This window comes from Oreochromis aureus, linkage group 4 (genome assembly GCF_013358895.1).
Source record: "Oreochromis aureus strain Israel breed Guangdong linkage group 4, ZZ_aureus, whole genome shotgun sequence".
In the NCBI taxonomy this organism is placed as follows: domain Eukaryota; kingdom Metazoa; phylum Chordata; class Actinopteri; order Cichliformes; family Cichlidae; genus Oreochromis; species Oreochromis aureus.
The window spans coordinates 4,822,164-4,848,620 of NC_052945.1; the positions used below are offsets into that span (position 1 = coordinate 4,822,164).

General features: G+C 43.9%; 1 protein-coding gene across 3 annotated transcripts; it reads left to right on the plus strand.

Annotated features, from left to right (window-relative positions):
* Window positions 1-468: 468 nt before the first annotated feature.
* On the plus strand, window positions 469-25,052 carry LOC116314282 (myosin phosphatase Rho-interacting protein-like). Of its 3 annotated transcripts, XM_031732260.2 has the most exons (22): window positions 469-777; window positions 3,986-4,063; window positions 4,147-4,212; window positions 4,590-4,741; window positions 5,745-5,829; window positions 6,680-6,851; window positions 9,630-9,825; window positions 10,888-10,981; window positions 15,676-15,774; window positions 17,045-17,101; window positions 17,202-17,270; window positions 17,360-17,449; window positions 17,529-17,638; window positions 17,830-18,325; window positions 18,604-18,696; window positions 19,410-21,434; window positions 21,520-21,667; window positions 21,914-22,031; window positions 22,770-22,929; window positions 23,538-23,639; window positions 24,153-24,239; window positions 24,612-25,052. In XM_031732260.2, exons 1-22 carry the CDS (start codon window positions 649-651, stop codon window positions 24,750-24,752), a joined length of 4,767 nt encoding a protein of 1,588 aa, XP_031588120.1. In that variant the 5' UTR covers window positions 469-648; the 3' UTR covers window positions 24,753-25,052. The 3 variants fall into 3 exon arrangements, with proteins under 3 accessions (XP_031588120.1, XP_039466549.1, XP_039466548.1); XM_039610615.1 differs by lacking the exons at window positions 469-777; window positions 3,986-4,063; window positions 4,147-4,212; ... (3 more) ...; window positions 9,630-9,825; window positions 10,888-10,981 and adding exons at window positions 13,320-13,445; window positions 13,881-13,981 and having other exon boundaries at window positions 24,612-25,048; XM_039610614.1 differs by lacking the exons at window positions 469-777; window positions 3,986-4,063; window positions 4,147-4,212; ... (3 more) ...; window positions 9,630-9,825; window positions 10,888-10,981 and adding an exon at window positions 13,462-13,981 and having other exon boundaries at window positions 24,612-25,048.
* The last annotated feature ends 1,405 nt before the right edge of the window (window positions 25,053-26,457 follow it).

Consider the following 26,457-nt stretch of genomic DNA (forward strand, 5'->3'; position numbering starts at 1 on the left):
TTAATTTTAAAAAATGAGAGAAAAAAAACGACGCATCCACGCAGAAAAGAAAAAAAGGAAAAAAACCCAAAACGATAATAATGAGTTTTATTTTGTAGGTGTGACCGGAAAGTGAGGTGATTTCGCCTCTCTTTTAAAAACTTTATCCTCAACTTTGCTCAAATATATGTTGTTTTAAACATAATTAATTATTAATTCATTATTATTAGTTAATTTATATTCATTTCTGTACTAATTACGGAATTAAGGAAGGAAATCCCGTTAATAATCGATTTTACTTTGTAGGTGTAAGCCGGAAGTTGAGGGCTTAAACCGCTGTGAGAGAAGTAGATGACGCTGTAAACTCTACTTTTCTCTTATTTATAACACATTACTGTTTAATAGATGTGTGGCAGCTGTATGTGTGGGTTTTTTTCTTTGTATCTTAAACCGCTAAAAATCAGCTTTATTTTGAAGGTTGCGATCGGAAGCGGAGCGGCGGTATCACGTCAGAGGCCATGACCATGACGACAAGAGCGCGCGGCTCAGTGTGACAGATGTTGTTTGAGGAGACACCGCTTTACTAAACTGGGAGACGAAGAAGAGGAGGAGGAGAGCGGGCCCTGTCTGGATCTGTCCCCGCGGAGGAGAAGCGGCGCTCACCGAAACATGTCCGGGGAAAAGGCGGCGGCGACTCCCTGCAGCAAGTTCCAGGCGAATATTTTTAATAAGAGCAAATGTCAGAACTGCTTCAAGTCCCGCGAGCTCCATCCGCTCAACGACCACGACCTGGAGCAGGTGAGTTCACGAACACCTCAGGTGCTCCTGTCATAACGTTTAGCCACTTTTGTTCGGAATTAGTGAGCTTTCTAGATACAAATGTTATCATTAAATCGCCAGTTTTAGTCTAAAAACATGCAAATTTAAAATATGAAAATGCTAACTTTAAGAAATCATTTTGGTTGATCAGTAAAAGAATCAGAAAAGGTTCTATTTTGTTTTATTTTATTTCTGAAACTTTCCGGGAGTCTCTATATTCAAAGTGTCCCTCCCAGAATATATAAAAGTCCCACATCAGCCTCCCTTTAAGTCGAAATGTCCACAATAAAACTATAAACTATAAATAAAACTTTTTTTTCCGTGGTCTTCCGCATAAAAATCAGACTTTTAAAGTTATTTAATCTTCATTTTACCAAAATAGCGGTTTATTTTTTTATTACGTTTTAAATTAATGAATTTCTAAATTTATTATGTAACATATTTTATTTATTTATTTTAACATTATTGTTTTATATTTCTTTACTTTTAGATTATATGGTATAATTCTATATAGCCTAAAAGATTACAAATGTAAAAAAGTTAAAAAGAAATGTTGACTTTAAGTTTTGAGTTTATTTTTAAACCATTTCATCAAGGTTAGGGGCTGTGTCCAAATTAATAACTAAGGTAGGTGGTAAGGGATCGGGTTTGTTTTATTATGTGAAAAATGCTTCCACAGCTATGATTCAGGAACGCAAAAATAGGGCTTGAAAATGAGTTTCCTAGGACAAGGGAGAAAACAAATTTGAAACTCTGCACCCAGAATAGATTAAAAGTCATGACTAATTCTGTGATTTCACCACCCAGTCCCACTACAGTAACCTCCCTGCAGTCTCTTATCCCATTGTTCTGTAGAGTAGTAGTCTTTGGAAACCTGAATATGTAAACAAACCCTGATTAAATTACATGATGTGATTAAAACTGATGCGTCAATGCACAGGTAGTGTTTACTGTTAATTCTGTAACTGTTATTCCAGTTAAAGGTGTGCTGTTAGGGTTGGTGCTTTGTATTTTGGGATCAATAAATAGTTACTAATCAAATCTAGTGGAATAAAAGATGCCTTCACCCGTGAAATGTAGTTTCATTTAATTCTGTTCATGAAGAAAAGACTGGGTTTTCATTGGTTTCCTGTTACTCGTTGATTTTTTAAATGCATCAATCTGTCTCAAAAAGCCTGAGGAAAAAATAAATTACATCATCTTTCTACCAGGCCTGCTTCAGCCCTGTGTACTTAGTGCTGAGTAAAACATGTCAGGACTGAAAACACGCTTATGAAGGCGAGGTGATGTAAGGAGGCGATCGTGACAGCTTCCTACATGCCTCACATTGTTCAAATATGCCATCACTTTGTGTCCCCCTCCCGCCTGCTCTTGCCGGGCCCTGTAATTTCAACACCGTTCATCAAACCTGCAAACACCACACATGGTTTTCCAGTGACGCTGCAGGCTCAGAGAAAACCTGCTTGTTTTGCTGTAATTGTGGCACTTTTTTCTCAGCATTTTAACATTTAAAATGACTCCAAAAACAAAAAAACCCATGTGTCTGAGACAGGAGGAAGCACAAAGAGTATAAATGTGTTTATTTAATACTTTCGGGGTCACCACAGCGGGTAGCTCAACATGTTTGATACGGCAGATTTTTTTTTCTTTTGGCCGGATGTCCTTCCTGACTCGATCCTAAAGGGATTTGTGTGTCCCCATGGAATCAAAACCAGGGATCTTTCGCTCGTTAGGCGAAATGTGTAAACCACGGCATGATTTAAATGTGAAAAACTAAGTACAACCTCACTGTTTCATAGGGCAAACAGCAGCCAGGTGCTACTGATCAATGCTCAGACCCAAGAACTCCGTCTCAGTCTCTACAGGCCTCAGCTAGCAGGATAAATGTTCAAGTTTATGAGTGTAAAATTAGAAAAAGACTGAACAAGTGTGAATGGTTTGGAAGAGGGCCAGGATAAATGAAAATAGCCGGAGGGCTTATGTTCGCAAAGCTTTCTGGAACAATGTTTTTAGACTGATGAGAGTAAAGTGGAGATGTTTGACCACAATGCACGAAACCAGACTTAGCATATCAACATGAATGGCTCATACTAACTGTCAGCACAGTAGTGGAAGGATGACGATTCGGGCACCTTGCATTCATTCAGTAGACTATGAACTGCTCGGTATACCAAAGTGTTCTAGAGTCAGATGTGAGGCCATCTGGGTGATTGAGCAGGAAAAGGATCCCAAGCACACCAAGATATCTGCAACAGAACAGCTGAAAAAGAAAAGACTCAAGGTGGTGGAATAACTCAAAGTCCAGACCTCAACCTGACTGAGATGCTGTGGTCGGACCTGCAGACAGCTGAACGTAAAGCAGTGCTGCAAACCTCAATTAACTGAAGTGATGTCATAAAGAAGAGTGGGCCAGACGGCTTCCACAACCATGCAAGTCTGAGATATGTGTGATTCTGTTTTATTGTGAGGATTTTGTGCAGCTCTTGAAGAGTTACAAGGTTATTTTAGTAACTTTAAACCAAAGTCTGAATAAGTTATTCTATACTTTTACTTGCTTACATTTGACTTATGCTGTACCACTGTTATTGCACTATAATGCTGCTGAATGAGTTATTCTGTCTCATTAGAGAACAGTGACTGAAAATGCCCTTTGTTTTGCTCTGCTACCTGTGAGCTGCAGTCTCTGATAAAACACTGTTAGGTACTTTTTATCTGTCAGATGTAAAAGACTGATATTGTCGCCACCGTGCCAGCAGGGCGGGCAGGTGGGTAAAGTGGAAACCCAAGTTTGTGAATGCGATAACTCGAGAGTGAAGCGACATAGGAGTTCCCCTGCTTAATACCATAGGTGTATATATCAGGACTCTGAGGGGTACCACTGAGCGCTGCCAGTGTCTTCATTAATGTTCATAAATATCATTATTACACATTTTCTTGAAATATTGTGATACAGTTTTGAGGCTACCCGTGCATCATGTTATTGCTGCTAAAGGTGGTTCTACAAAGTGCTGAATCATGGATGTACTGTCACTCTGAAATCAATCAGAAAATTAGCAACATTGGCAGATTTGTACACGTTTCTGTTGTCAGATGACCAGTTCAAATCCCACAACAATAACAACAGGCATCAAATCCACAGTTCAAAACACGGACTATTATATGACATCACTGTCCTGTGTCCTTCCAGGCCAAACCCATCTATGCCGGCTGGCTGTGTTTGGCTCCAGAGGGGACAGATTTTAACAACCCGATGCAGAGGTCGAGGGTAGGTCAACTTTTAAAAAAACGTAAGAGTCTCGCATTAGTGTGATCCTGTGGTGATTTTAGTTTCCTGTCCTTCATTGTCAGAGATGGCAGCGGCGCTTCTTTATCCTGTACGAGGACGGCAGCCTGAGCTTCGCTCTGGATGAGCTGGTGAGAAACAGCACAGATACTAAAATTACAAACAAATGCAAATATAAAACATAACGTGGAGTGTACAGTAAGCCCCAGCCTGTGCATGCATCTGCATCTACTGTATGTTTTGTTGGGATCAAGAAGGCATCTTTAAGCCAGATGTTGTGCACACAACCACAGCAGATGATGTGGGCTTAGCCCGTCCTTTAATGCACACATCCCCCCTCTCTGTTTCTCTGTGATCCCCTTAAATCCCGTTCCCTTTCATTCCACACTTCACACCACAAACTGCTTTCTGTTTAGTGGCCATGAATCTGAAGTTTTAGTAAACATGATGTCTTAACTCGCTCTTTGACCCCTGGAGGAATAATTTGGATGTTCTGATTCTCCTGCAGCCCAGCACTTTGCCACAGGGGACGCTGAACGTGAACGTGTGCACAGACATCTTCGATGCAGAGCCCAGGACGGGCCAGAAGAACGCCCTCTGCATCGTCACCCCAGAGCAGGAAGTATTCATCCGTGGTGACAATAAAGACATCATTAATGGGTCGGTATAAAGACCTCAGAGTAGCATTAAAAAAAGAGATCGCTGACATGTGTGGGCACAAATGAGCAAAAAGGGAGAAGCTTTCTTGAAAACACAAGTTGAAAAAAAATATAGAAAGCCTTACTTTTGAAAAGTTGGCATGTTAAAGCCCAGTGGTAAATTACTATGACTAACTAAAGGCTTTTATTCTGAAAATCTGACAGCCTTGCAGCATCTTCATTGCTTCCAGTATCTAACTACAGTCGTTTATTTTGAAAACTGGACATATAAGTGCATTTTGATAAATTCGTCTAACTCAGGTCTTATATCTTATGTCAAACATAAGACTCAGGGACCAGAAATGTGCCCAGTAAAAACTACAATCTGGCCCACTGGATGGCTATGGTAGCCCCCCAGACATTTACCTGCATTTTCATACATTTAATAAGTTCCTGTTTTTTTCCCTTTTTTTCTGTAGTTTTTTTTTTTTTTTGACAATTTAAGTCAAGAGTCATGCTGACATATTTCTTTCATTTACTACAAAAGAATTTTTTTATCATGTACAAAAACTGAAATACATTTTTGAAATTACTCTGCTTATTATTATATTAAGATGAAATGTGTAGTTAAACTTTATTAAAATGAGAGAAAGGTCAGTTTCATTCCTCAAGATCAAATGAGCGTGACAACCCTGCTCTATAGGGCTTCTCACTATGAAACTCTCACATACCTCTTGTCATCCTGATAGCTTTCTGTACCTTCTTGGAGGCTTTTATTTTGAAATGAATTACATTTAGAGGCGTCATGGTGGCTTCCTGTACAAACTGAACATAGCTGTATTTATCATGATAACCTTTTAAAACTAACTGGCTGGTTTTATTTGAGAAATTACATGTTTTGAGGCATAAGAGGGCTTTTGTTTTGAAAATTGTAATATTATGAGACTAATTGTGGTATGTTTCTTAATCATTAATGGGTGAGTATAAAGATTTAGTTCCCTGTTTGTGTCATGTTTTGTCTCCAGGTGGAGTGAGCAGCTGGCAGTTTATCTGCAAACTCACAAACAGAATCAGAAGAAGAAACGCAAAGTTGAGCCTGTGGCCAATCAGGTATTGTGCTCATGTGTTAAAGTTTTTGTGTTCACGCATGTGGACATACTGATTACGAGGCTTGTTTCAGACAAGTTTATACCAAAGAATCAAGACTGGTCTTATTAAGGTAAAAACCACAAATGTGCCAGTAAATAATCACCTGTCAGGAGACATTTGGAGGATATTTCCTCAGTGAAAAACTGAAAGAAACACCAAGGAAGAAACTTTCTGATACCTCTGAAAGTTTCAACTTAATTTCCAAATGAAGACAGAAAAAAAGAGTTTAGAGAGTTTAGAGAACTCTGAGTGAAATCAGAGGACTTCATGGTGACTTTTTAAAATATGTAACTGTAACAGTAAACCAGCTTTGCATGATTCACACCTCAAAATAATCCTTATTTATCTGACTCTTAGCCTCAGTGCAGCCCCTCAGTTCATCCTCTTTTTGAAAATACTCTAAAATAATGTGTTTTAGCTCCTCCCTCTTTAAGCCAGCTTTCCTCCAATTGGCTGCCCCTCCTAAACAGCAGGTGGTTTGTGGATCTGTGGTCAGAAATTAGGGATATCCCCCCTCCATGACATCACAGAGACACAGTGGCAAGAGTAGAAAACAGTGTCTAAAAAATTTGTGTTTAGAGCAGAATGAAGAATGAAGCATATGAGAACGTTTAAAGTGTCTGTTATTGTACAGAGTCTGTGTGTTTGCTGCTGAGAGGCGCAGGGATTTATTAGAAAAAACCCAGTATATGCTAGATTTTTTGTGTGTTTTCAAACATGAATGAACTGTTAATTTACAGCCACATTATTGTACCTGTATTAATTTAATGTTAAAAGTGTGAATTTTCTTTGTCTCTCTAACAAACTTCAGGAGCCCAGTCCAGCAAAAATGGTAGCAACCGATCTGAGTTTTCCATCCTCGGGGAGGGACCGCCCAGAGCCCGGCCGGTGGCAGGAAGACCAGCGGGACGGGGGACCAGATGTGACTCCCATCTGGACTGTCACGGACGCCGAGCCTCCGGGCCCTGAGCGGACCCCTGCAGGTGCAGCGGAGGAAACCAAACAAACACACACACAGCTTTCATGTCTATCAGCCAATCACAGCCGTTTCCTGTCCTCTCGCACCATCCTAACGTCCTGCAGATGTTCGCACACTCGCAGATTTTTATTTGTCCATTTCATTTAACCCTCCTCTAACCAGGCGTGCCGGCTGAGCGCTCACTCGTGGGCAGTCGTAGGAACGGGCTGGATGAGTTTCTATTTTAACAGGAAGTGGAGTTACTTGGAGAGATGTGCAGGAAATCCTGTGCCTCTGACCTTCAGGCATCATAAAAGCCAAACAGCAGACATGAGCCCTCCAAGGCCTCTTAAACAAGTCCTAATGGGCTTGATGTTCGGCACAGGGCAGGTATTTTTCCCTGCTGGAGCTTCAGGCTGCGACAAAATGGACACGAGTGCCCATCTGGCATCAGGCTTATTGCATAGTCTGGAAAGGTCCCATAATGAAGGTCTGGATTAACTCCTGCTGACTCTGACTACAGGCTGCTTCATTAGAGAGATGGAGGCTAAACACAAAGCTCCCTCTGTCAGGATTCCCCTGCTTAACAGGCTCTCCTCCGGGGAACTCATCCAGGTTTTTAATTTCTTTTGCACATTCATCCCATTTCATTAAGTTTTCAACATTTGGAGATTTCTAATGTTTACTGAAACAAACACATACTCAAATCCAACAAACACATCAGCTGATTCTTTAACCTTCCAGTTTAAAAGCTCTGCTTTTTTAGAAACAAATACTTTTTAAATGGCTCTACAGAGGCTCTCAATCAGTTTTTATGTTTTTTGAGACAAAAATAAGAGATCGTAAAACTTGACCGTTAGTTGTGCAGATTCAGGGAATAATTAAATAAATAGTCAGCAGACTTGTTGCTACAAATAAGGGTTAGCAGCAACCGTAAAATCATAATGGATCCACTTATTCTTACATCAGCTTAAAAGGGAGTCTTCTACCTTTGCACTGAACAGATATCAGTTATGGTGATGATGGCTTGTGGCTTGATTGTTTTGCCTGTCAATAAATGTTCAAAAAGTATACTTATCAGTACATGCTGCTGATTTCTGTGTTTCCAGACTAGGCAAACAGAAATCAGATGAACCTCAGTTCAAACTTGTTGTTTCATATTGTTGACATGTCAAAGTTTTTTGTTTTTTTACAGAGTGGTCTGTAAAAAAATTAATATAATATATATAAAAAGTTGAAAGGTTTGAATGTGCAGTCCTGTGAAAAAAGTGCACCTCGTGATTTGGCGGCCTGTAGAAACAGCTTGACCAGCAACAAAACAATCGTTTTCTGTACAACTTTATCAGTCTTGGCAGAAAACGTGAACTTTGGTCCACTCTTCTTTGCAGTGTGGCTTCAGTTTATGGAAGTTTGCAGTCCTTAATGTATGCACAGCTCTTTTCTAATTGGACTCTCATGAACTTTAACCTTTAACATGCTAACAGAGACCTGCAGAGTCTGAGATGGAGCTCTTGGGTCTTTTACAGTTTCCCTGAGTATTGTCTGACCTTGGGGTGAATTTGCTGGGACGTCCACTCCTGGGAAAAATTGCAAAGTGTCTTGAATGTTTTCCACCTGTGAATCTTTCTCACTGTCGAATGATGGATTTTTAGAAAGGGCCTGATACTCATTCAGTGTTGGAAGGGTTAACATATATCCTCACAAAGCTTCCTAAGTTGAATACTTAAATTAAGACCTGCACATTAGAGAAAATTTACTGACTTAAACTCGATGGGAAATCTTTGAAATCTGTCTTTTCTGCTCCTTTAGTCGGGCTCTGCTTTTATTTTTGCGCTTTCACAGTGTTGTCAGTGTTAACGGTTTCTTTGTATCGTAGCAGCCAAAACAAAATGATTAATAGGCTGTCATACAGTAAACAGAGTACTTCTCTGTTGATGCTACCATAGCAACTTTACAGTATTAACTCTGAATGTGGGATTATCCTCTTCACAATGGGGAGAAAGTGAAGGCACCTGAACCATCTGCATGACTGTTTTTGCGTGTTTTTCCCAAGAGAAGCTGATTTAAAGTCATAAAAAATAGACACAGAATGATCAGATTTAACTTTCTGCCTAATTCATTTGCTCATTGCGAAAAAAATAAAAATAATTTCATTCAGACGCAGCCAAAGGAAGGTTATTTCCATATGCAGAGTCGCCTTACTGACACAAATTATTACAGAAACAGCAAGAAAAGGTGGAGCTGGGGTGGAAGTGGGTTGCAAAGTGGCTTGCATGTGAAGCAGCTGAAAAAGTTGAAGAGAAGAAAGTGACAGATTTGTGTATTTGAGGGCCTGTAACTGTAGTGTGATGGTAAAATCTTGCATGGCTTCATCAGATCGGCTAAAGCTACTGTAGAGCGAAAATCAGCTGATTTTAAGGGGCAGTGATTTTCCTTTCACCCTGTGTTGTATGGCTTATCGCACTGTTGAACTGATGTAGTGATGACAAGCTGATAAAAGTCTGAATATAAAGCATCAGCTTGACATTGTTCTTTTTATCAGAGGGGTAAAAAGCTGTGATTTTTGTTATTTTAAATGGTGCTGAATGAGGTAAAACACTGACGTGTTGGTGTTTCCTTTAAAGCCGGCAGGAGAAGGTTGAGTGAAATGATTTGTGGTTTGTGATTAAAGCAGCTTCTTGGCTGAGGTTTTATGGCAAAGGGATGCCTAATTTTGTGGACTTACACCAAGCTGTGGTTTGATGTTCCTGCTCTCTGATGATCTAACAGTCTGAAACTTTTTTGTGTTGCGTTTTATCTCCAGGCAACGCCTCCTCCTACCTGTGCCTGGACCCCAGGGGCTCTCTGACCTCAGACGGCACCGCCGGCTTCGGCGGCTCAGTCGGTTCTTCAGACTTGGCGGCCTCTGAAAGCGCCGACACCGGCAGAAACAACCGGCTGGCTGAACACAACGACATCCAAACATCAGCAAACAACAAGAACCAGAGGCAGGACGGGAGGTTAGAAGCGAAGCAGCTTCCTGCTCATTTTAAACATCTTATGATTACATAAATTTTCGTGTTTTGGAGCAAGCAGCTTTTTCTTTTCTTATTTATGTTTGTGTGTAATGTGTGGGTAACTCATCAGAGCCATTTAAAGTGCACTGGCAGAGGAGAAATGTGCAAGCAATTAGCACAAAGGACATCCAATGCCTCCCCCAGCATAAAGCCGAACAGGCATCACACACCGCTAAACGGCAGATCAAAGCCTCACGCTCTACCCCTCCATTAGAGATCTGACTGCTGCATTTTTATATTTAGCCAAGAGAAACCCTCCCAGTTTGTGCCCCAGCAGCATGCGAACGGGTCACGTGAGGAGAAATCATGTCAGCTCTTCGCTCTTGTTGCCTTTTTGGGAAACGAAAACACAAAATCCTTATCCCTCCCCCCCAAATAAGGTCAGAAATTCCAAAACGCTGGTGTAATTAGATATCCTCGGCATTGTTTCTCAGGACCTCAACACTGACAGTCTGCCTGCCAGTCAGGGAACGAACCTCAGTTTGAGGGCACAGAGGTGTCTGAGCCCACCAAAAGCCCCCACAGTGTGCTGGAAATGACAAGAAGAAACACTCAGTTCATTTCAGGCTCATCCAGGTTTACTTTCTTATTAAGATTCAAGGCTTCTGCCCCAAATCTTACCTTAGTGGGTTCAACCAGGCTGGCGGGGGCACACTATCGACCCTCTGTAACGCTCACTGTGACGTACAGATGGACCAGAGGAGCTGTTTCAGCCTTTTTAGCAATTTTTAACCACCCCCCAAAAATGTTACCTCACAATAAAGGTGACACAGCCTCAAGTCTCCTTATCTTTATATCAATCACACAAGTCTTGGGTTTCTGTTTTAAAGTTTTTCTGTTTGGTGACTTTTGCCCCGATTTCATAGAAAAATGCCATTTTTGACCTTTCTGAAATCCCGGAGGATGAATGTGAGCAGGGGAGCATCCACAGACTAGTATAGGTTCCCGTTAAGGTCCTTGTACCTGAGTGGAAGGAGAATCTAATCAGCTCTTCCTGTTTTCCAGCAAAAACAGATCGGAGGCCACCAGGAAAGAGCAGGAAACGGGAGCATCCGTGTCGAGGACGGGCAGGAGCGAGACTCGTACCAACAAACGAGAGGTGAGATGTAAAAACTGCTTCAAACTTAAGATTAACGGCTGTGACACAGAACCTGCATCTGTTTTCCTTTCTCTTTAAATGAGTGGTCAGTGTGAAATCAGCGACGTCCAGCTTCTTTTACCCCATCTTCATCTTCAAGCGTGCTGAGTTTCATAAAGCGTTTTCAGGTCATGTCAAATATCCTCTAAATTCTTATAGGAAATATTTTTATTGGAAGGTGAAATCCTTCCAGCATGTTTCAGGTTTTCTGTGAGAAGCCCTCTTTAAAGTCAGTGATTAATGGGGCGTGTTGTTCAGTTTCTGCAGGTTGCTGCATGTTCATGCATTTATGAAACAGTACTCAATATCATGCAGTCATGTGAAAAAGAAAGTTTTCCCAGGACTCTGGAAAAAACGCAAGTCCTGAGACAAACAAAGTACATCCCAGTGTTCAGTAGCTTGTGCAGTCACCTTTAGCAGGAGTAACTTCAAATAACAGTCTTTAACATCGCTGTGGAGGCATTTTGGCCCGCTCTTCTTCCTGCCACAGCATTTCAGGCAGAGTGAGGTCTGGACTTTGACCGGGACACTGCAGCACCTCCATTCTTTTCCTTTTCAGCCAGTCTGCTGTAGATTTGCTGCTGAGTCACATCTGACTCTGATTATAAAGAGGAGCTCATTATCGACTGAGCGGTTCCAAGATGCCCAAATCGTCATCCCTCCACCACCGTGCTGACCGTGCCTGTGGGGTGTTTGGTTTACAGTTTAAAGATCGTGTCATCATTGATGTTATTTAATATGTTTGTAATACATTTGTCTCTTAATTTTATACCATGCTTTTCACCCGTGGAACTGAAAATGGCATCACACTTCAAGGGTTTTCCTGGTATTGAAAATCTAGTATCATAACAACCCTGGTTTACATACACAGATCATTCTTTAAAACTAGTTTTACCGTGTAGTTTTTTAATAGATAATTGGACGTATTTATCTCGTGGCCTTCCTGCGAAACTTCAGGACTTTGGGAGGCAAAGAGAAAGATTCAGTTAAAAATATCTGAGTGAGGTTTTCTTTCTTTCTCGTCAAACTGGGCGAAGATATTTAGAACCTGGTCTATCCAGTTATTATTGGAGAAGGCAGACCTGAACAGGTCGTCAGTATCACAGGGATAAGAGAGTGAAACACTCATAGTCCTGTGTGGACACAAACGCCACACAGGAAAAAAAAACCATACAGCCAGCCAGCCACTGGATTCAAACCCACAACCTTCTTCCTGTGAGGTGTGACGGAATAAGATGTGATTAGTGGAATCGAGGAAAGAGGACTTCTCACTGCGTTCAGTTCAGAGATTTCTTTGTGGGGGGCTTCATGTTGAAACACCGCTGAGCTCTGGTCTCTGCTTTATGACCGAGCAAAACACATTTTCTTTTTAACAATTCAAACAAATGTTTTTCATTTGAACCATGTTTAAAGTTAAAGGAACGCCCCTTTAAAAACAAAAAAGATGCTGTTCTTTAATAATTGTGGTAAATAAATGATGTTTTTGCCATGAGCGGGCAGCCGTACTGACCGCTGACCACAGCAAGAGTCAGTATACAGACAGAGAGCGCTGTGAACTGGTGACGGCACAGACAGACGGAAACGTCCAAAAATGAGAAAACTAAAGATAAGAACAAACGCAGAGACATTGTTGTTATGTAATGTGTAACTGGGAGGTTGGTTTCACATTATTACAAAAGAGGCCGGCCTATTTTTAACCCGGTGAGAAAAGAGCCCAGAGCGAACAATAAACAACAAGATGAGAACAATTCTCGGTGAAATCGTTTATTGTGGTGAGGCTGCGCAGGAGCGAGAGCTTATAATAAAAACGTGATCGAGAAAATAAAATTTTAAGTCCTTCAACGCCGGCATCCAACAATTTAAAACCTGCTTCCTGCCTGTGGTCGTTGGCTAACCGTGAACAGGTAATGATTAATCCTAGCGTGGGTTTGCCGTGATTCAGACCAGCCGTCGTATCCAGCTGTGCTCAGGCCGCACCGGGCCGGGCCAGGAGGTTGGACTGGTTTGAACATGACTCAGGCAGCAGCCAGGTGTTATCCATGAAAGACGTCACTCTGAGGCCGAAGCTCCGACCTGATCAAACGCTGCCCAGAGTTAGACGGAGAGTTAGGAAATCTCCCAAATTACAGTCCGAGGCTGTTTGCTTCGGTCTGTCAGTGTGGGTGTAAACAACCCGAGGACCTGTTCAGGTCTTCAGAGCGCTCATTCGGTCTAAGCCGGTGATGAGAGCGTGGCGTGAAACGCGTGGACGAGCCGGCCGGGCCGTGTCCGGGCATGACTTTCTTCCAGCGTGAGTGAGCGCATGTGTCGGCAGGTGGGAGGCAGGCTGGTGATTCACTGTGAGCAGAACTGGTTTTGATGCCCTGAAGCAGTTCAGACGGCGTTCCTCTATATTTTCCAGGGATTCGGAATAAACCAATTAAATGTGAGGACCCGAGGCGCTCGGGGATTCTTCGCGAGTCTCTCGAAGTGCTGCTGACAGGCTGAAGAAACACATGATGTCATGTATTTACTGATAAACTCGGAGGAATGAGCGCCTCCCGGTTTCTAGGCGCACATCTGTTTGTGAATGCTAGTCAGTGTGTCAGGGCTAGACCCCAGTGATTAAGGAGGTGAGCAAACCCCAGCAGGAGTCTGTGTGACAGCAAAACACAAGCATTCCCACGGATGATACTTAAAGCGAGATCACCTGTTAAACTGAGAAATGTTTTCAGGATTTTCTGTTTCTGAAAGGAGGGTTTAGTAGTTCAGATTCCTCCAGATGAGCCAGAGAAGCAGATTTAAAGGAGAATCCATTACATGAGAGGCCTGTGGGCAGCGTGTTGTGCAGCACACATGAGATTAACTCGCTGTTTCACAGAGGGACCAAGGACCAAGCAGCAACCTTCAGCCAAAAGCTGGCCCTCCTCATGTCCACCTGAGGCATTAGCCTTACGGCACATGAGATCCCTGCTTTACCCAGTGAGTTACACCGGCACCGGAGCTCACTGGTGTCTAATTCAAGTCAACTGTGTTTGTGTTGTTGGTGCCTGTAAATGTATTTATGACTCATAACATGGCTCGCTTTGTGTGCTGACTGTGCAAGAAGTCTGTGTTTGTGCATTGCACACATACAGTTTAGCTGACAACTTACCTCTCCATCCTCACATCCGAAAATGGTCAGACATGGCTTCACATTTCTAAGCGGGTTCACTGCCACCCCACCCCGCCCCCCAACCGACCTGGGACAGGTGTCTCTGAACCAGTTTTAAAAAAACAGATGAATGGATTTTATAACAGTGGTGCTAATCACAGTCAGTGTTTAATCAACATCCCTGTCAAACCGTTAAAACCTCAGACTGCCGTCTCCGGGCAGGTTTTTTTTTTTTATCCCTCAGCTGTAAAAGACTGATGGGTTTGGTTGTCACCCTGCTGGGCTGGTGGGGAGGTGGCATGGACACTCAAGTTTGGGAACTTCTTTGTGAAGTTTGCGTGTTCCCCCGAGGCCTGTTTGGGCTGTCTCCGGCTAGTCCGACTTCCTGTTGCAGCTCAAAGATTTACACGTTGGATTAGCTGGTGATCTTTTTAAATTGGTCATGTACAGTGAGTGGCAGTGTGAGTAAACAGTGTGAGTGCATTACATTAGTCTGCTTCCTTCAGCTCTTTATTTTAGTTTGTTCGCTCCTTTCACAGTAAATCCTCGTTTTCAGCAGCCGGAGTTGCTGCAGAAACATTGTTAAATCAGAGATTGGTCGTCTCAGTGGCCGCGGTTAATCTTTGATTAAACACACTCTCCTTTTCCAGAGGATTTACTTTTTAAATACAGCAGCAGCAGCAGAATATTTAGGCCCACGCGTTCATTTATGTGTCTTTGGGTGCGTTTGTTTTTCTAGCCAGGAGAAGGTCAAAAGAGCCTGTCTGGAGATTCCCAAGTCAGCCTCTTCTTCTTCTTCTTCCTCACTTCCTCCCCCTCGGCTTTGGGAGGCCTTCAGGAAACAGAGGAGCAGCTCTGTCTGCAGTCAGAGCGCTGCGCTCCTCTGTGTGTCGGAGCTTTGGATACTTTTCAATATAAATGCCAGAAAAAAAAAACACAAAGAATGTTTTGTTGTGATTAAACTGGACATTTTTCCCCTTTAAAGTGGTTATATAAGGAAGAAGAATGAATCTTTTGAACAGTGGAGGCTCAAGTAAACAAAAAAAGGGGACCCTTGTTTCACTTAATGCGGTGTAATCCAGAGTCTGATACGTGCTGTTAGAGCCGGCATGAAATCTGATCATAACAGGCGTGCGGCAATTTCACTCTCAGTTTCGGAGCATCATTTTGAAAGGTAAGACAAAAGCTGCAGAGTCCCGGGGATTATTTATCCTGTAAAACCTTTTTCATGCATTCCACGGTCAGACCCGCTTCAGCAAGTGAGAGTTTAACAGGCAGTGGAGAAAAGCCCGCCGGGCTCCCCGCGGTGCTCCGCAGCGGGCCTAATCCTCACAGCTGACGTCTGTGCCAAGCGTCCAGACTATCGGTTACTCTGGTTGGTGGAATGCAGGCAGCACATGCAAACAGCCTCCGTCCTGATTGAGGAAACGTGTCACGTCTTCTCATCAGTGAAAGCCTTCCTGTGAGGGAAGTTCCTATAAGTTTATGGTTTAATTTGGGCTTCTTTTTTTTCCTTCTGTAGAAACTGCAGTCGTGTGGAGATTCGTCCTGTCTCGTTGCCCCCCCTCCCCAGAGAAGAGCCAAGTCTCTGGACCGCAGGACGTCAGACACAGCCATGACGGTGAGCCACTGATCCAAGGGCAGTTTCAGCCTCGAAGCTTCCAGAAGTGACTCTAAGCACGCTAGCACAACTTTTTACTGATACCCGATACTGGTTACTGATCTGATCCCAGCAGAAAGCTGAGTAGAGACCATCCTCTTACCTGTAAGGAAACATCAGGGGATGCATCGTTTGTTCTGACCTTTTCAGGCACGTTAAAACTCGCTTTGACCAAAAACGTTTGCAAACACAGAGAGAAGCTGTTGGTGGAGCAGGTGTGACATACCTCCAACTGCTGAAACTCTACTCTGCTGACCGGTGGCATAATAAACACAGTCCCACAGATCAGTCAGGCTCAGACTGATATCTGATTCAAACATCAGATGGTGTGGAGCTCCCCCCTCCTACCCAGCCCTCAGTTTTGCAAATGCAAATACTACAGTACTCCATTTCTTTGTTTTGTTTTTTTGAGCACGATGGCAAGTCATCCAGGTCCTGAAGGAGCAAAACAGCCCCAGACCATCACACTACCACCACCATGTTTGGCTGTTGGTGCTGAATGTTGTGTTAGCTTCACGCCAGACGTAACGGCAGTCAACTCAACTCGTTAGTCCACAGAATTTTTCCCAAAAGTCTTGGGGGTCATCCAGACGTTTTTGGGCGAAAGAAAAACAAACCTTTGTTTCTTTTTGGTCAGCAGTGGTTTCCTCCTTTGAACTCTCCCATGGATGCTATTTTTGCCCAGTTTCTTTCTTACTGTTGAATCATGAACTCTGACCTTAACTGAGCCATGTGAGGCCTGCAGTCCTTTAAATGTTGTTATGGATGCTTTTGTCTCTTGGAATATTTTTGATAGGCCGGCCAATCCTGGGAACGTTCACCACTGTTCCAAGTTTTGTCTCTCACCGTGGTTCACTGGAGTCCCACAGCCTTAGACATGGCTTTGTAACCCTTTAAGACTGATCGATGTCAGTGACTATGTTTCTCAGTTGTTTCTTTAGTTCGCGGCTTAATGTGCTGCTTTTTGTCAGACAGGTTTATTTAAGTGATTTCTTGATCCAGCCGATCTGACAGTGTGGCCGAGTGTGGCTCATGAAATTGAAGTCAGCTTTTCAAATCATTTAAAAACTGCATTTTGTATTTACTCGGTTTGTCTTTGTCTTGTATTAAAATGTATCACATAAGTAAACTACTGGTCAAAAATGATGGAAGCAACAAACAGTCTCAGCGAACAGCTCTTCCCTTTTCTGTGTGTTTTATTTAAACTTTGTATTTTTTATCTTCTGTACAGCCAGACTTGTTAAACTTCAAGAAAGGCTGGATGGTCAAACTGGATGAAAATGACCAGGTAAACATTTTAAAGTAATCCAAATCTGGCTGTTTCAGGTTGTGATGATGATTTAAAGGATCTTACCAGCCTGTGTGAAATGTGCTTTGCTTCCCTCTAGTGGAAGAAATATTGGTTTGTGTTGTCGACTGACAGTCTGAGATACTACAAGGACTCGATGGCTGAGGAGGTACTTTAAACCCGGCTTCATAAAGTAGAATATAAACAGTTTTTGTGCATTTCCAGATCTTCATGACGTTTTCTTTCGTCTCCTCACAGGCCTCAGATCTGGAAGGAGAGATCAACCTAACGAAGTGTTACAATGTGTCTGAGTACCAGGTGCAAAGAAACTACGGCTTTCAGATCCACGTAAGTCTTCGCTTCTGCACGTCATCACTTCATGTTCTGCTCTAAAGATGGAGGTTAGTCACATGTTTTTATGTTGCAGACTCTGAAGGGCGTCGTCACGCTTTCAGCGATGACTGCGGGGATACGAAAGAACTGGATCCAGGCGCTGATGAAGAACGTCCATCCGGCCAACGCCCCTGATGTGGCCAGGTGATCAATTCAAACAAATCAAACAGGTTTTGTGCAGGTTGTGCAGTTTAAAGTGTTTACAGGTGATTTAAAGATGAGATAAAAGGAGATGACAAATAAGGTGAAGCTAAAATAAAACGTTGACATACTAAAAGCACTGAAATGATAATAAATGATTATTCTTTTTCATTTTTAAATCATCTTGTTCTCAGTTTACCTGGCCAGCACATTCCCTGCAGCCCATCTGAGGTCCTCCCCAAACCAGATGTGACTCAGGACTCTCCCTCGGCCGACATCTCCTTGGAGAGTGACCCTCACCCCAAAGCCAGCAGCGTGACGGAAAGGCGGCACGAAGGCCGCTACAGAACCTTCGACTGGGCTGAATTTAAGCCTGAGAGCGAGCCGGTGGTGGACGCCGATCCACAGAAATCCCCCTGCTCGCTGGAGCTGGGCGACCTGGAGCGAAGGAAGCGGCGCGAGGAGAGGAGGAGGAGGTATGAGAAGATGCTGGGCTTCTCTCTGCTAGAAAAGGACGGCACCATCCGAGCGCTGAGTCCGAAATCGCAGCAGAGAATGGAGGAGGAGATGGAGGAGTGCTGGAAGCAGGTGGAGAAGACGATGTTCAGACTGGAGAGGACGGTCCCGCTGTTTTCTGATGGGAGAGATGCAGAGGAGATGGAGAAGGTGCTGCAGAGCTACAGGAAGGCGGTGAGTGGATTTTCAGTTTTAAAGAAGAGTCTCAGAGTCTGTTGATGTGTAAATTTAACCATAAAAACAGGTAATTATGCAAATTTTTGAAGGCCAGAAATTATTGGAAGTATATCTTTAATTGACACAGTTGATTCTTTTGTGTTTGCTCACAGGGAAACTACAATCTGTTTGTCTGTTTCTTTTCTATACAGGTGTAAAAGTAAGGTTCACCTGATGGAGGATGTGACGGTGTTTGTTGTGTAGATTAACTCTTTGTGTACTTTATGTTATTGGAGGTGGAAGATCTGAAGGTTCAGTTGGAGGAGTCGGAGCGTCGCCGACTGGAACTGGAAGCTCAGCTCAGCGTAGAAAGATTTCAACATCAGCAGGTGTGAGAAAGCAGCTTTTATCTCAGGCTACGTCCACACTAAAACGCATCATTTTCTCTCCATTTTGGCCTCCCGTCCACACTGAAACGGCGTTTTGTCTCAAGGAAAATGCAGCATTTTGAAAATGCTCTCGAAAACGCATACATTTGAAAACGGTGCTTTCGCGTCCCAGTGTGGACAGCGAAAACGGAGACACATGTTAGTCATGTGATGCAGCCGTGTGACCACTTCAACCAAGATAGCGGAGGGCATTATACAGCAGTTGTTTTGTTTGCGCTCAATTTTGACAGCCCTATTAAAGATTAAAAAATTCTTTAATTCTCAATCGCTTTTGCAACTTTGTACTTTTGTGTTCACTCAGCAACAACTCCACCTCATTGTTAGTCCATTTAAAAAACTCAAAGAGACGTTTCAAAGAGCCGGAAAGTAAATAAACGGCAGACAGAAATGAGGCAGGTCGAATCGTCTTGCGTTTCACGCATGCGCAGGACTGGAACGTAAGCGTTTTCGCCCGTTTCAATGTGGACGCACAACTCTGTGAAAACGACTGAAAACGATAGTGTGGACGCGGAGCGTTTTCAGGCAAAAACGCCATTTTCAAATTTATCCGGGCTAGTGTGGACGTAGCCTCAGACACTCTTTGGTGTGTTTGACTGACTTTGATCGTTTCAGTCGGGTTTCTGTAGTTTTATGACCTTTTTTTTTTTTTTCAGATGGATTCTCCCGTCAGTCCTGAAGCTGATTTCTACCCATTAGATATGAAAGAGCCACTCAAAGACCCGACGAAGAGCCTAAAGGAGCTCCTGCAGCAGCAGAATGTCATCAGACAGAACATGAAGGAGCAGCTCGGCCAGGAAACACCTTCACCAACACCACAGCTGCCCAGCATCTGGCTGCACGATACGGGGGGCGAGCTGCAAGAACTGGAGGATTTATTATCTGAGACAGCGGCCTCACCTTTACTGTCACCTGCATCAGACAGCCAGCGCTCTCAGAGTGAGGGAATGAGCTTTGATGACAGGACAGCCGACCTCCAGGACCAGCTGGACGCAGACGCCCGTCAGCTGTTTCCTGTCTCGGAGACACAGGTGGATAAGTTCGGCTCATGGGCCCATGAGCCCGCAGAGGGAGACGAGTCCCAGCTGAAGCAGGTGACTCCTGATCAGGTGACCCTGAGGAAGCTTTCCTTGGAGGTGGAGCTGCTCACGAGCCAGAACGACGCTCTGAACCAGCGCAACCAGGAGATGCTGAACCAGCTGACGGAGGCAGACCGCGAGATCGAAAGGCTGAAGGTGGAGCTCAACAGCAGGTACTCAGAGCCCCGTGACCTCCCTGAGGTGGAGCAGGAGGGGAAGACCAGGGTGGAAGATCTGGAGATGGAGCTGAACTTGAAGAACCAGGAGCTCCAGGAGGCCCAGACGCTGATCAGCTCCCTGGAGGAGAACCTGAGGGAGACGGAGGTGCTGCTGCAGCTGAGCGACCCGGTAGGAGAGGATGAAAACAAGAAGAGGGCCGAGAAACCAGAGGGATACCTGCTGCGGTGTTTCGAAGCAACCGAGGCCAAGCTGACAGAGCTGGAAAAACAGCTCGACCAATCAGAGCTGAACTGCAGGGAGCTGCAGGAAGCGGAGAAACTTTCCCGCCAACGAGTGGCAGAGGCGGAGGCTGACATCAGGAGGCTGAATGAGGAGTTAGAGAAGGAGAGGCTGAAAGGAGACAGAAGTGTTTCTGCTGAGGAAAAGACCCAGAAGGTGATCGAGGGGATGGTCGCAAGGCTGAGCGCTTTGGGGAGACTTTTAGAGGCGATCGACAGGTTGGATAAAGCAGGTGAGGCGGAGGTGGGGGAGGGGGAGGGGAGTCCTGCTGTGGTGAGTCAGCTGGAGTGGGAGGAAGCTTTTTGGAGTTTGCTGCTGAACGAACTGAAGGAGGATCCGTCCAAGCTGATCGAGCCTGCAGATGTGCGGGTCGGCGAGGCGGCAGAACAGATGATGCTGGAGACACGAATGCTGCTCATAGGCCACCGTCTGCTTCAGACCAAGCAGGCGGCGCAGGAAGGCAGAGAGGGCAGACACGAGGGCGAGGCTAACGATATAGCATTGGAAACCACGAAGACTGAGGAGGAGAGCGGCATCTTTGATGTGAGTGACTGTGAGCGTTTCAAAGTCATCACACAGATTAAAATCTCACTGCTGGACCAGCTCGCCACCTCCCTCAGCGCCGCCGTGCACGAGGAACTCCAGCCAACAGCAGACAGACTGTATGAGTTTCACTCTTCAGATCATCCCTGGATAGCGTCGTTCATTCACTCCGCGGCGTCCGAAGCACTTTACCGCCATCGTTTGTGCAGGCTTTGGGCTAAATACGCCAACTGCTCAAAATGCGCCGAACTCCGGGAGGAGAACGAGGACCTCAAAGCAAAACTTTCAAACCTTGAACAACAACGCACGTCGAAGATGAGCGCAGGCTGCCAGACTGATGAGATTTACCTCCAGGACGCGGAGCTTCAGAGCGCACAGGAGAGTGAAGAAGAGGAGGAGGAGGAATTGATAGATGAGATGGAAATCCCACAGAAGGTCTCAGATGAAAGCTTAGAGGAGAGCGATGAACCAGATGGAAACGTGGAACTGATTTCATCTCTGAGAAGAAAGGTGGAGGAGCTGGAGGAGCAGCTGATGGTCTCCGAGGACAAAATGAGGTTGAGGCAGCTACAACACGAGAAAGAGACGGAGAAGCTGAAGGTAGGCGCTGCTTTCATCCACTTTTGTTTGACTTCCTGTCACGAGCTTTGTGTGTGACCCGTGTGAGCGTCCGCTGTGCCTGCAGGTCACCTGCGAGCGTGGACTCGCCTCCATGGAGGAAGCTCACCTGAAGGTGGTTGAGGAGCTGCAGCGTCGACACAAACAGGAAGTGGAGCGCCTCCTGGTGGAGAGGGACAGACTGTTAGAGGAGGAGAGCGCTGCTACTGCAACAGGTGAGGGAAACCGCCCAGTAAGAGATGAGGCGTTGTCCAAAATCGATTAAAAGTAGATTAAAATTTTAGACTCAGATCAGCCTCCTGATGAATGCCTGTGGTTTGCGGAGATTCAGCAGTTGCTAACGTTCCTCACCTGTAGATGAGTCCTGGATCCATCCAGACATTTTTTTTTAATGTGAGAAATTAAAAACATTATAAAGAGTTTGAGTTTCAAATATTCAGACCTCCTCTTCTTCCTCTCAGCGATCGAAGCCATCAAAAACGCTCACCGCCTGGAGCTGCAGAGGGAGGTGCAGAAGAGATGTGAGATCGAGAACAGCAATGGGCTCTCACACCTGGAGGATGTCCACAGGCAGCACAGGTACGTGAGCATCCCAGCAGGTTTTACAAAACAGGAGGGAAACACTGGAGTTAAACCAAAATGTCATTCTGGAAAAATCATCACCGCGGGCCGGCGTCGGGACAAAGAGCAGACTGTTGATTCTGGTGGTCAAAGACGTTTTTTACAGGAAGAACAAAAGCACCTGCAGCTCAGAGCTCTGTGCCAGAATCCACAGGAAACCTTTTCCCCACCAACACGGTGCCGGTGCAGAGCCTGAACTGAACTGGCTGGCAAATTCTGGCAAATGTTTTAAATCCCATGATATTTTCTTTAACAATCAGAGCCCGAAAAAATCCTACCTGCCCTCCTCTGTGAAGGCAGGTAGGAGGTGCTCGTACATACCAGAGAACATAACTTGTAAATCACAGCAGGCTCTCGTACTCACAGCAGTTTTCTAAATGAGTCTATTTTCTGGTGGAAATGAGTGAAATTGGATCCAGACTGGCAACCAGCACCCTGTCATAACCGCTGCAGTTGAGTGGGAAGCAGCAGTGATGAGAATTGGCACCTCCATCTGCTCCTCTGCATCAAAAGGAGCCAGCTGAGGTGTTTCAGGCATGTGATCAGGATGCCAGTGAGGGGTTTGGGGCCCGGTGCAGACCCATGCTGGACAGATCGAGTCTGTCAGCTGGTTTGGGAACACCTCAGTGTGCCGACAAGGAGAGCTGAACAGAGAAAATGCGGATAAGTTGTGACTCTCAGTGTGTGTCTTTGCAGTGAGGAGCTGGCCTCCTGCCAGCGGGAGCTCGAGGTTTTATCGCAGCAGTTTTCTCTGAAGTGTCTGGAGAACGGACATCTGGTCCAGGCTCTGGACGCCGAGAGGAAGGCCCTGTGCCAGTGCCAGCAGGAAAACCAGGACCTGAGGACCAGAAACCAGGTGAGACGCAGACTGCAGGGTGTTAACGGCTTCTTCTGAGATCCTGAAATTTTAAGATAGTTATGAAGACTGTTGATGTGATTACAGCTCAGTTCAGATCACTCATTTTCCTCTGCAGCTTTCTGATTTAGCGTCTAAGTCTGCCGCCGTCATCGTAAAAATCTCCACATGACGATTGTTCTCTGTTTGCTTTTTCCTGTAAACAGGAAGAAGCTTTGCTGAAACTTAGCTCCATTTATGCAGCCTTTGTTTACACTTTGGTGAAACACTAATCAGGATAATTCAGTGTTTTTTCTGTTCCTAAGTAGATTCATGGACTTTTGTACTTGGATCATGTCAGAAATCATTCATTGTTTGAGTGTTTGTGGCTTTAAAATCTTTTCATGCACGCACATTAAAAAGCTGAGCTGTTGTTCACTGTGAATAAGAGCTGCAGGACTCAAAAAACAGGCGAAAGATATTCACAGACTCCAGTGAGACCAGAGGTGCGAGCTTGACTGTCGCTGTGGGGGTTTAAACGTGTTTCCAAATACTTTTAAAAAGTGTTTTTGAGGTCAGACGTAAAGAAGCTTGATCGTTTCTCCTGTTTTTCACTTTTACCTGGTCAGGAGCTGAGCGGCCACCTGGCAGCAGAGATCACCAGACTCTGCACACTCGCCAAACAGGACGCTCTGCCGCTCAGTCAGGGGATGGACGTGTACGAGATGGAGGTGAGTTTGGCTACTGCATGGTCATCGAGAGGATTTTAGGGGATTCTAACATTCTATTCCACCACAAACAAAGCCATCACGGCTTTATTTCCAGCATTTGAAGTTATTAAAAAGCACTGAGTAAGAAGAAGTCCCACCCTCTATTTTGCTGTCCAAATAGAGGGGCAGCCAATCAAAAGAAGGCTTGCATAAAGGTGGGTGGCTTTCAAAGAAAGAGGAGCTCAGAGAGAGGATGAACCTGAGGCTGCACCAAGGCCCAGGATCAGATAACGAAGGATTATTTTGAACTGTGAGTCATGCAAAGCTACTCTGGAGCTGGTGTCAACTTTCAGCATGTGATGCCCTCTGGCTCCATCAACACAAACTGCAGTAAAAACTGAAATTACACCCACTCTGGTGATTCCACATAAAGAATGATGATGGTTTTTCATGATCGACTCACACGTACAATATGTAAACTATGTAAATGTGCTCGTGAGCCGACTCAAAGGTTAAAAACACATTTCATTTCAGATCACGCTGCGAGTGAAGGAGTCTGAGGTCCAGTGTCTGAAGCAGGAGATCACGTCTCTGAAGGACGAGCTGCAGTCGGCTCAAAGGGTGAGAGTTTCACGCACAGCAGCTGCACTAATAATACAAATATTACTACTAATAATACTGTAATCTGCTAGTTAACCAATCCATGCTGCAGAGCTTCATCAGTTTTTAAACATCAGTGTTTGATTTTGAGAACTGAAGGAGTGCTTGAGCCTGAACAGCTCATACTATCAGACGAAATAAGCAGATAATGTTGCTTCTACCAGGGCGGGGCTTCCAAACATTAGCTGTAGTCACGCTCTGTGTACAGGTGACTTACTTGCAGGGTTCGAGTGCGTGTTAATTAGGACTGAGGGTGATCCATGCCTGGAGTCGATCAAATCGAGTGGACAAAACAGCTAAATAAACCAGATTTTGGTTTTTTTGGTGTGACAGGACAAGAGGAACGCGACAAAGAAGTACAAGGACATGTACACAGAGCTGAGCATCGTGCGGGCAAAAACGGAGCGAGAGGCGGACGAGCTGAGAGAAAACCTGAGGCTGGCTTATCAGGCGCTGGGACGAACGTCGCCATGACGACTTGTCAGTTTTATTTCCTCGTTATATGCCACCTCACCCCGCAGTTTACTTCAGATTTTTATAGAGATAAAGACGTTTTTACTGCTTTAACCTTTCTGACACTGAATCTGTGATGCGTTTGCATTCACTGACTATTACCATAAAAACAACTGTAAAATATTTGTTTTGTTGTTTGTCATATTAAAGAAATATTTTAAATTAAACTCCTTTTCTGGCTGATACAGCTGCACTGTAATTTATATTTGTATTCAGGCTTTAACACTGCAGTGTTTTTATTGTAAAATTATTATTTTTATTAAATGAATTTGTCTCATTGAACCAGCGATGTTGTCTTCCATTGTGCTAAAGGTGAAATGCTTTTCATTATTGCCCTGGGTTCCTATACAGTGGTCCCTCGGCTATCTCGGGAGTTATGTTCTAAAAATAACTTGCGATAGGTGAAATCCACAAAGTAGCCAACTTTATTTTTACAATTATTATAGATGTTTTAAGGCTGTAAAACCCCTCACTACACACTTTATACCCTTTACTCAGGCATGAAGATTTTCACTTTTCTCTCTTGTTTAAACACTCTCAAAGTTCAAACCTTCGTAGAAAAATAAGTCCAGTATTATAGAATGAAACCAAAGGCTCCTGCTGCTACTTTTGGCGGTGCAAAACGTTTCGTCAACATCGTTGTGTTTGTTGGGGAGAAAACTTACAAACATACAGTACAGCACTTCAGAGTCACACTACTAGCAATCGAAGAAGTAAAGTAAATTTGACAAGCTGAACGCATTCTAGACTGGACAGGAGACACGGCACGAGATTGATTGACAATGGTCTACAGCCAATCAGGACGCAGAACACAATGCGCTGTAAAAAAAAAAAGAAAAAAGAAAAAAAAGAAAGCATGCAAAATGCACAAAAAAAATCTGCGAAACAGCGAGGCCGCGAAAGGTGAACCACGTTATAGAGAGGGACCACGGTATATAAGAAGTTTTTATCAACTCATTTACTTTTATTTTGGCAGTTGTGGTCCTCCGTATCATGGAGCTACATGTTTTGTTATTTAGCCTCTAATTAAAATAAAAACCGGCAATAATTTGTATCAAAAATAAATCGATAAAAATGTAACAGTTTTTTTTTTTCATTAAGTTATTCTGACATCTTGTGAAGATGCAGCAGTAAATAAGAATCTAGTTCAGAACGTGAATGCTAGAAGTAGCGAGTGAAGATACTTGAAAGTTAAAGGTGATTTCCAAGTGAATATTTCACAATAAAAGCCCCATTTGTGAACCATGAACATCATTTTACATAGTACTATTGAAAAGAATGCAGTCAATAAATTAAAAATATGTAAAATTCTATACTTTAGGAAAATTTGTTTCCAGCACATTTTTTTCCACAAAAGTTTTCACCACAAAAGTGGCAGAAACAATCTCCCATAGAGCTGCACATTTTTAGTTTTTTTGGGGGATGTTCATGAATTTCTATAGGCTAAGGTGTTCTGGGTGATATGGGATAGTAGTTTGGTAAAGTCAGTGTGAAATGAGTCTTCAGTATAAGTATACTAAAAAAGAAAATGATCAAAACAACAAAAGTGACACATATTTTGGTGAAGTCACGATTACAAACAAAGTTTTCAATCAAACAAAACAGAAGTGCTGAGCTCGCTGTGACTGCAGAGGTGACACAAAGTCGAAAGTCGGGCGTTGAAATA

Coding starts and splice junctions, on each gene's coding strand:
- LOC116314282 (XM_031732260.2), top strand. CDS start 649: ATGTCCGGGGAAAAGGCGGCGGCGACTCCCTGCAGCAAGTTCCAGGCG. Junction 4,213..4,589: donor GCTTCGCTCTGGATGAGCTG/GTGAGAAACAGC, acceptor ATTCTCCTGCAG/CCCAGCACTTTGCCACAGGG. Junction 18,697..19,409: donor AAAGATTTCAACATCAGCAG/GTGTGAGAAAGC, acceptor TTTTTTTTTCAG/ATGGATTCTCCCGTCAGTCC.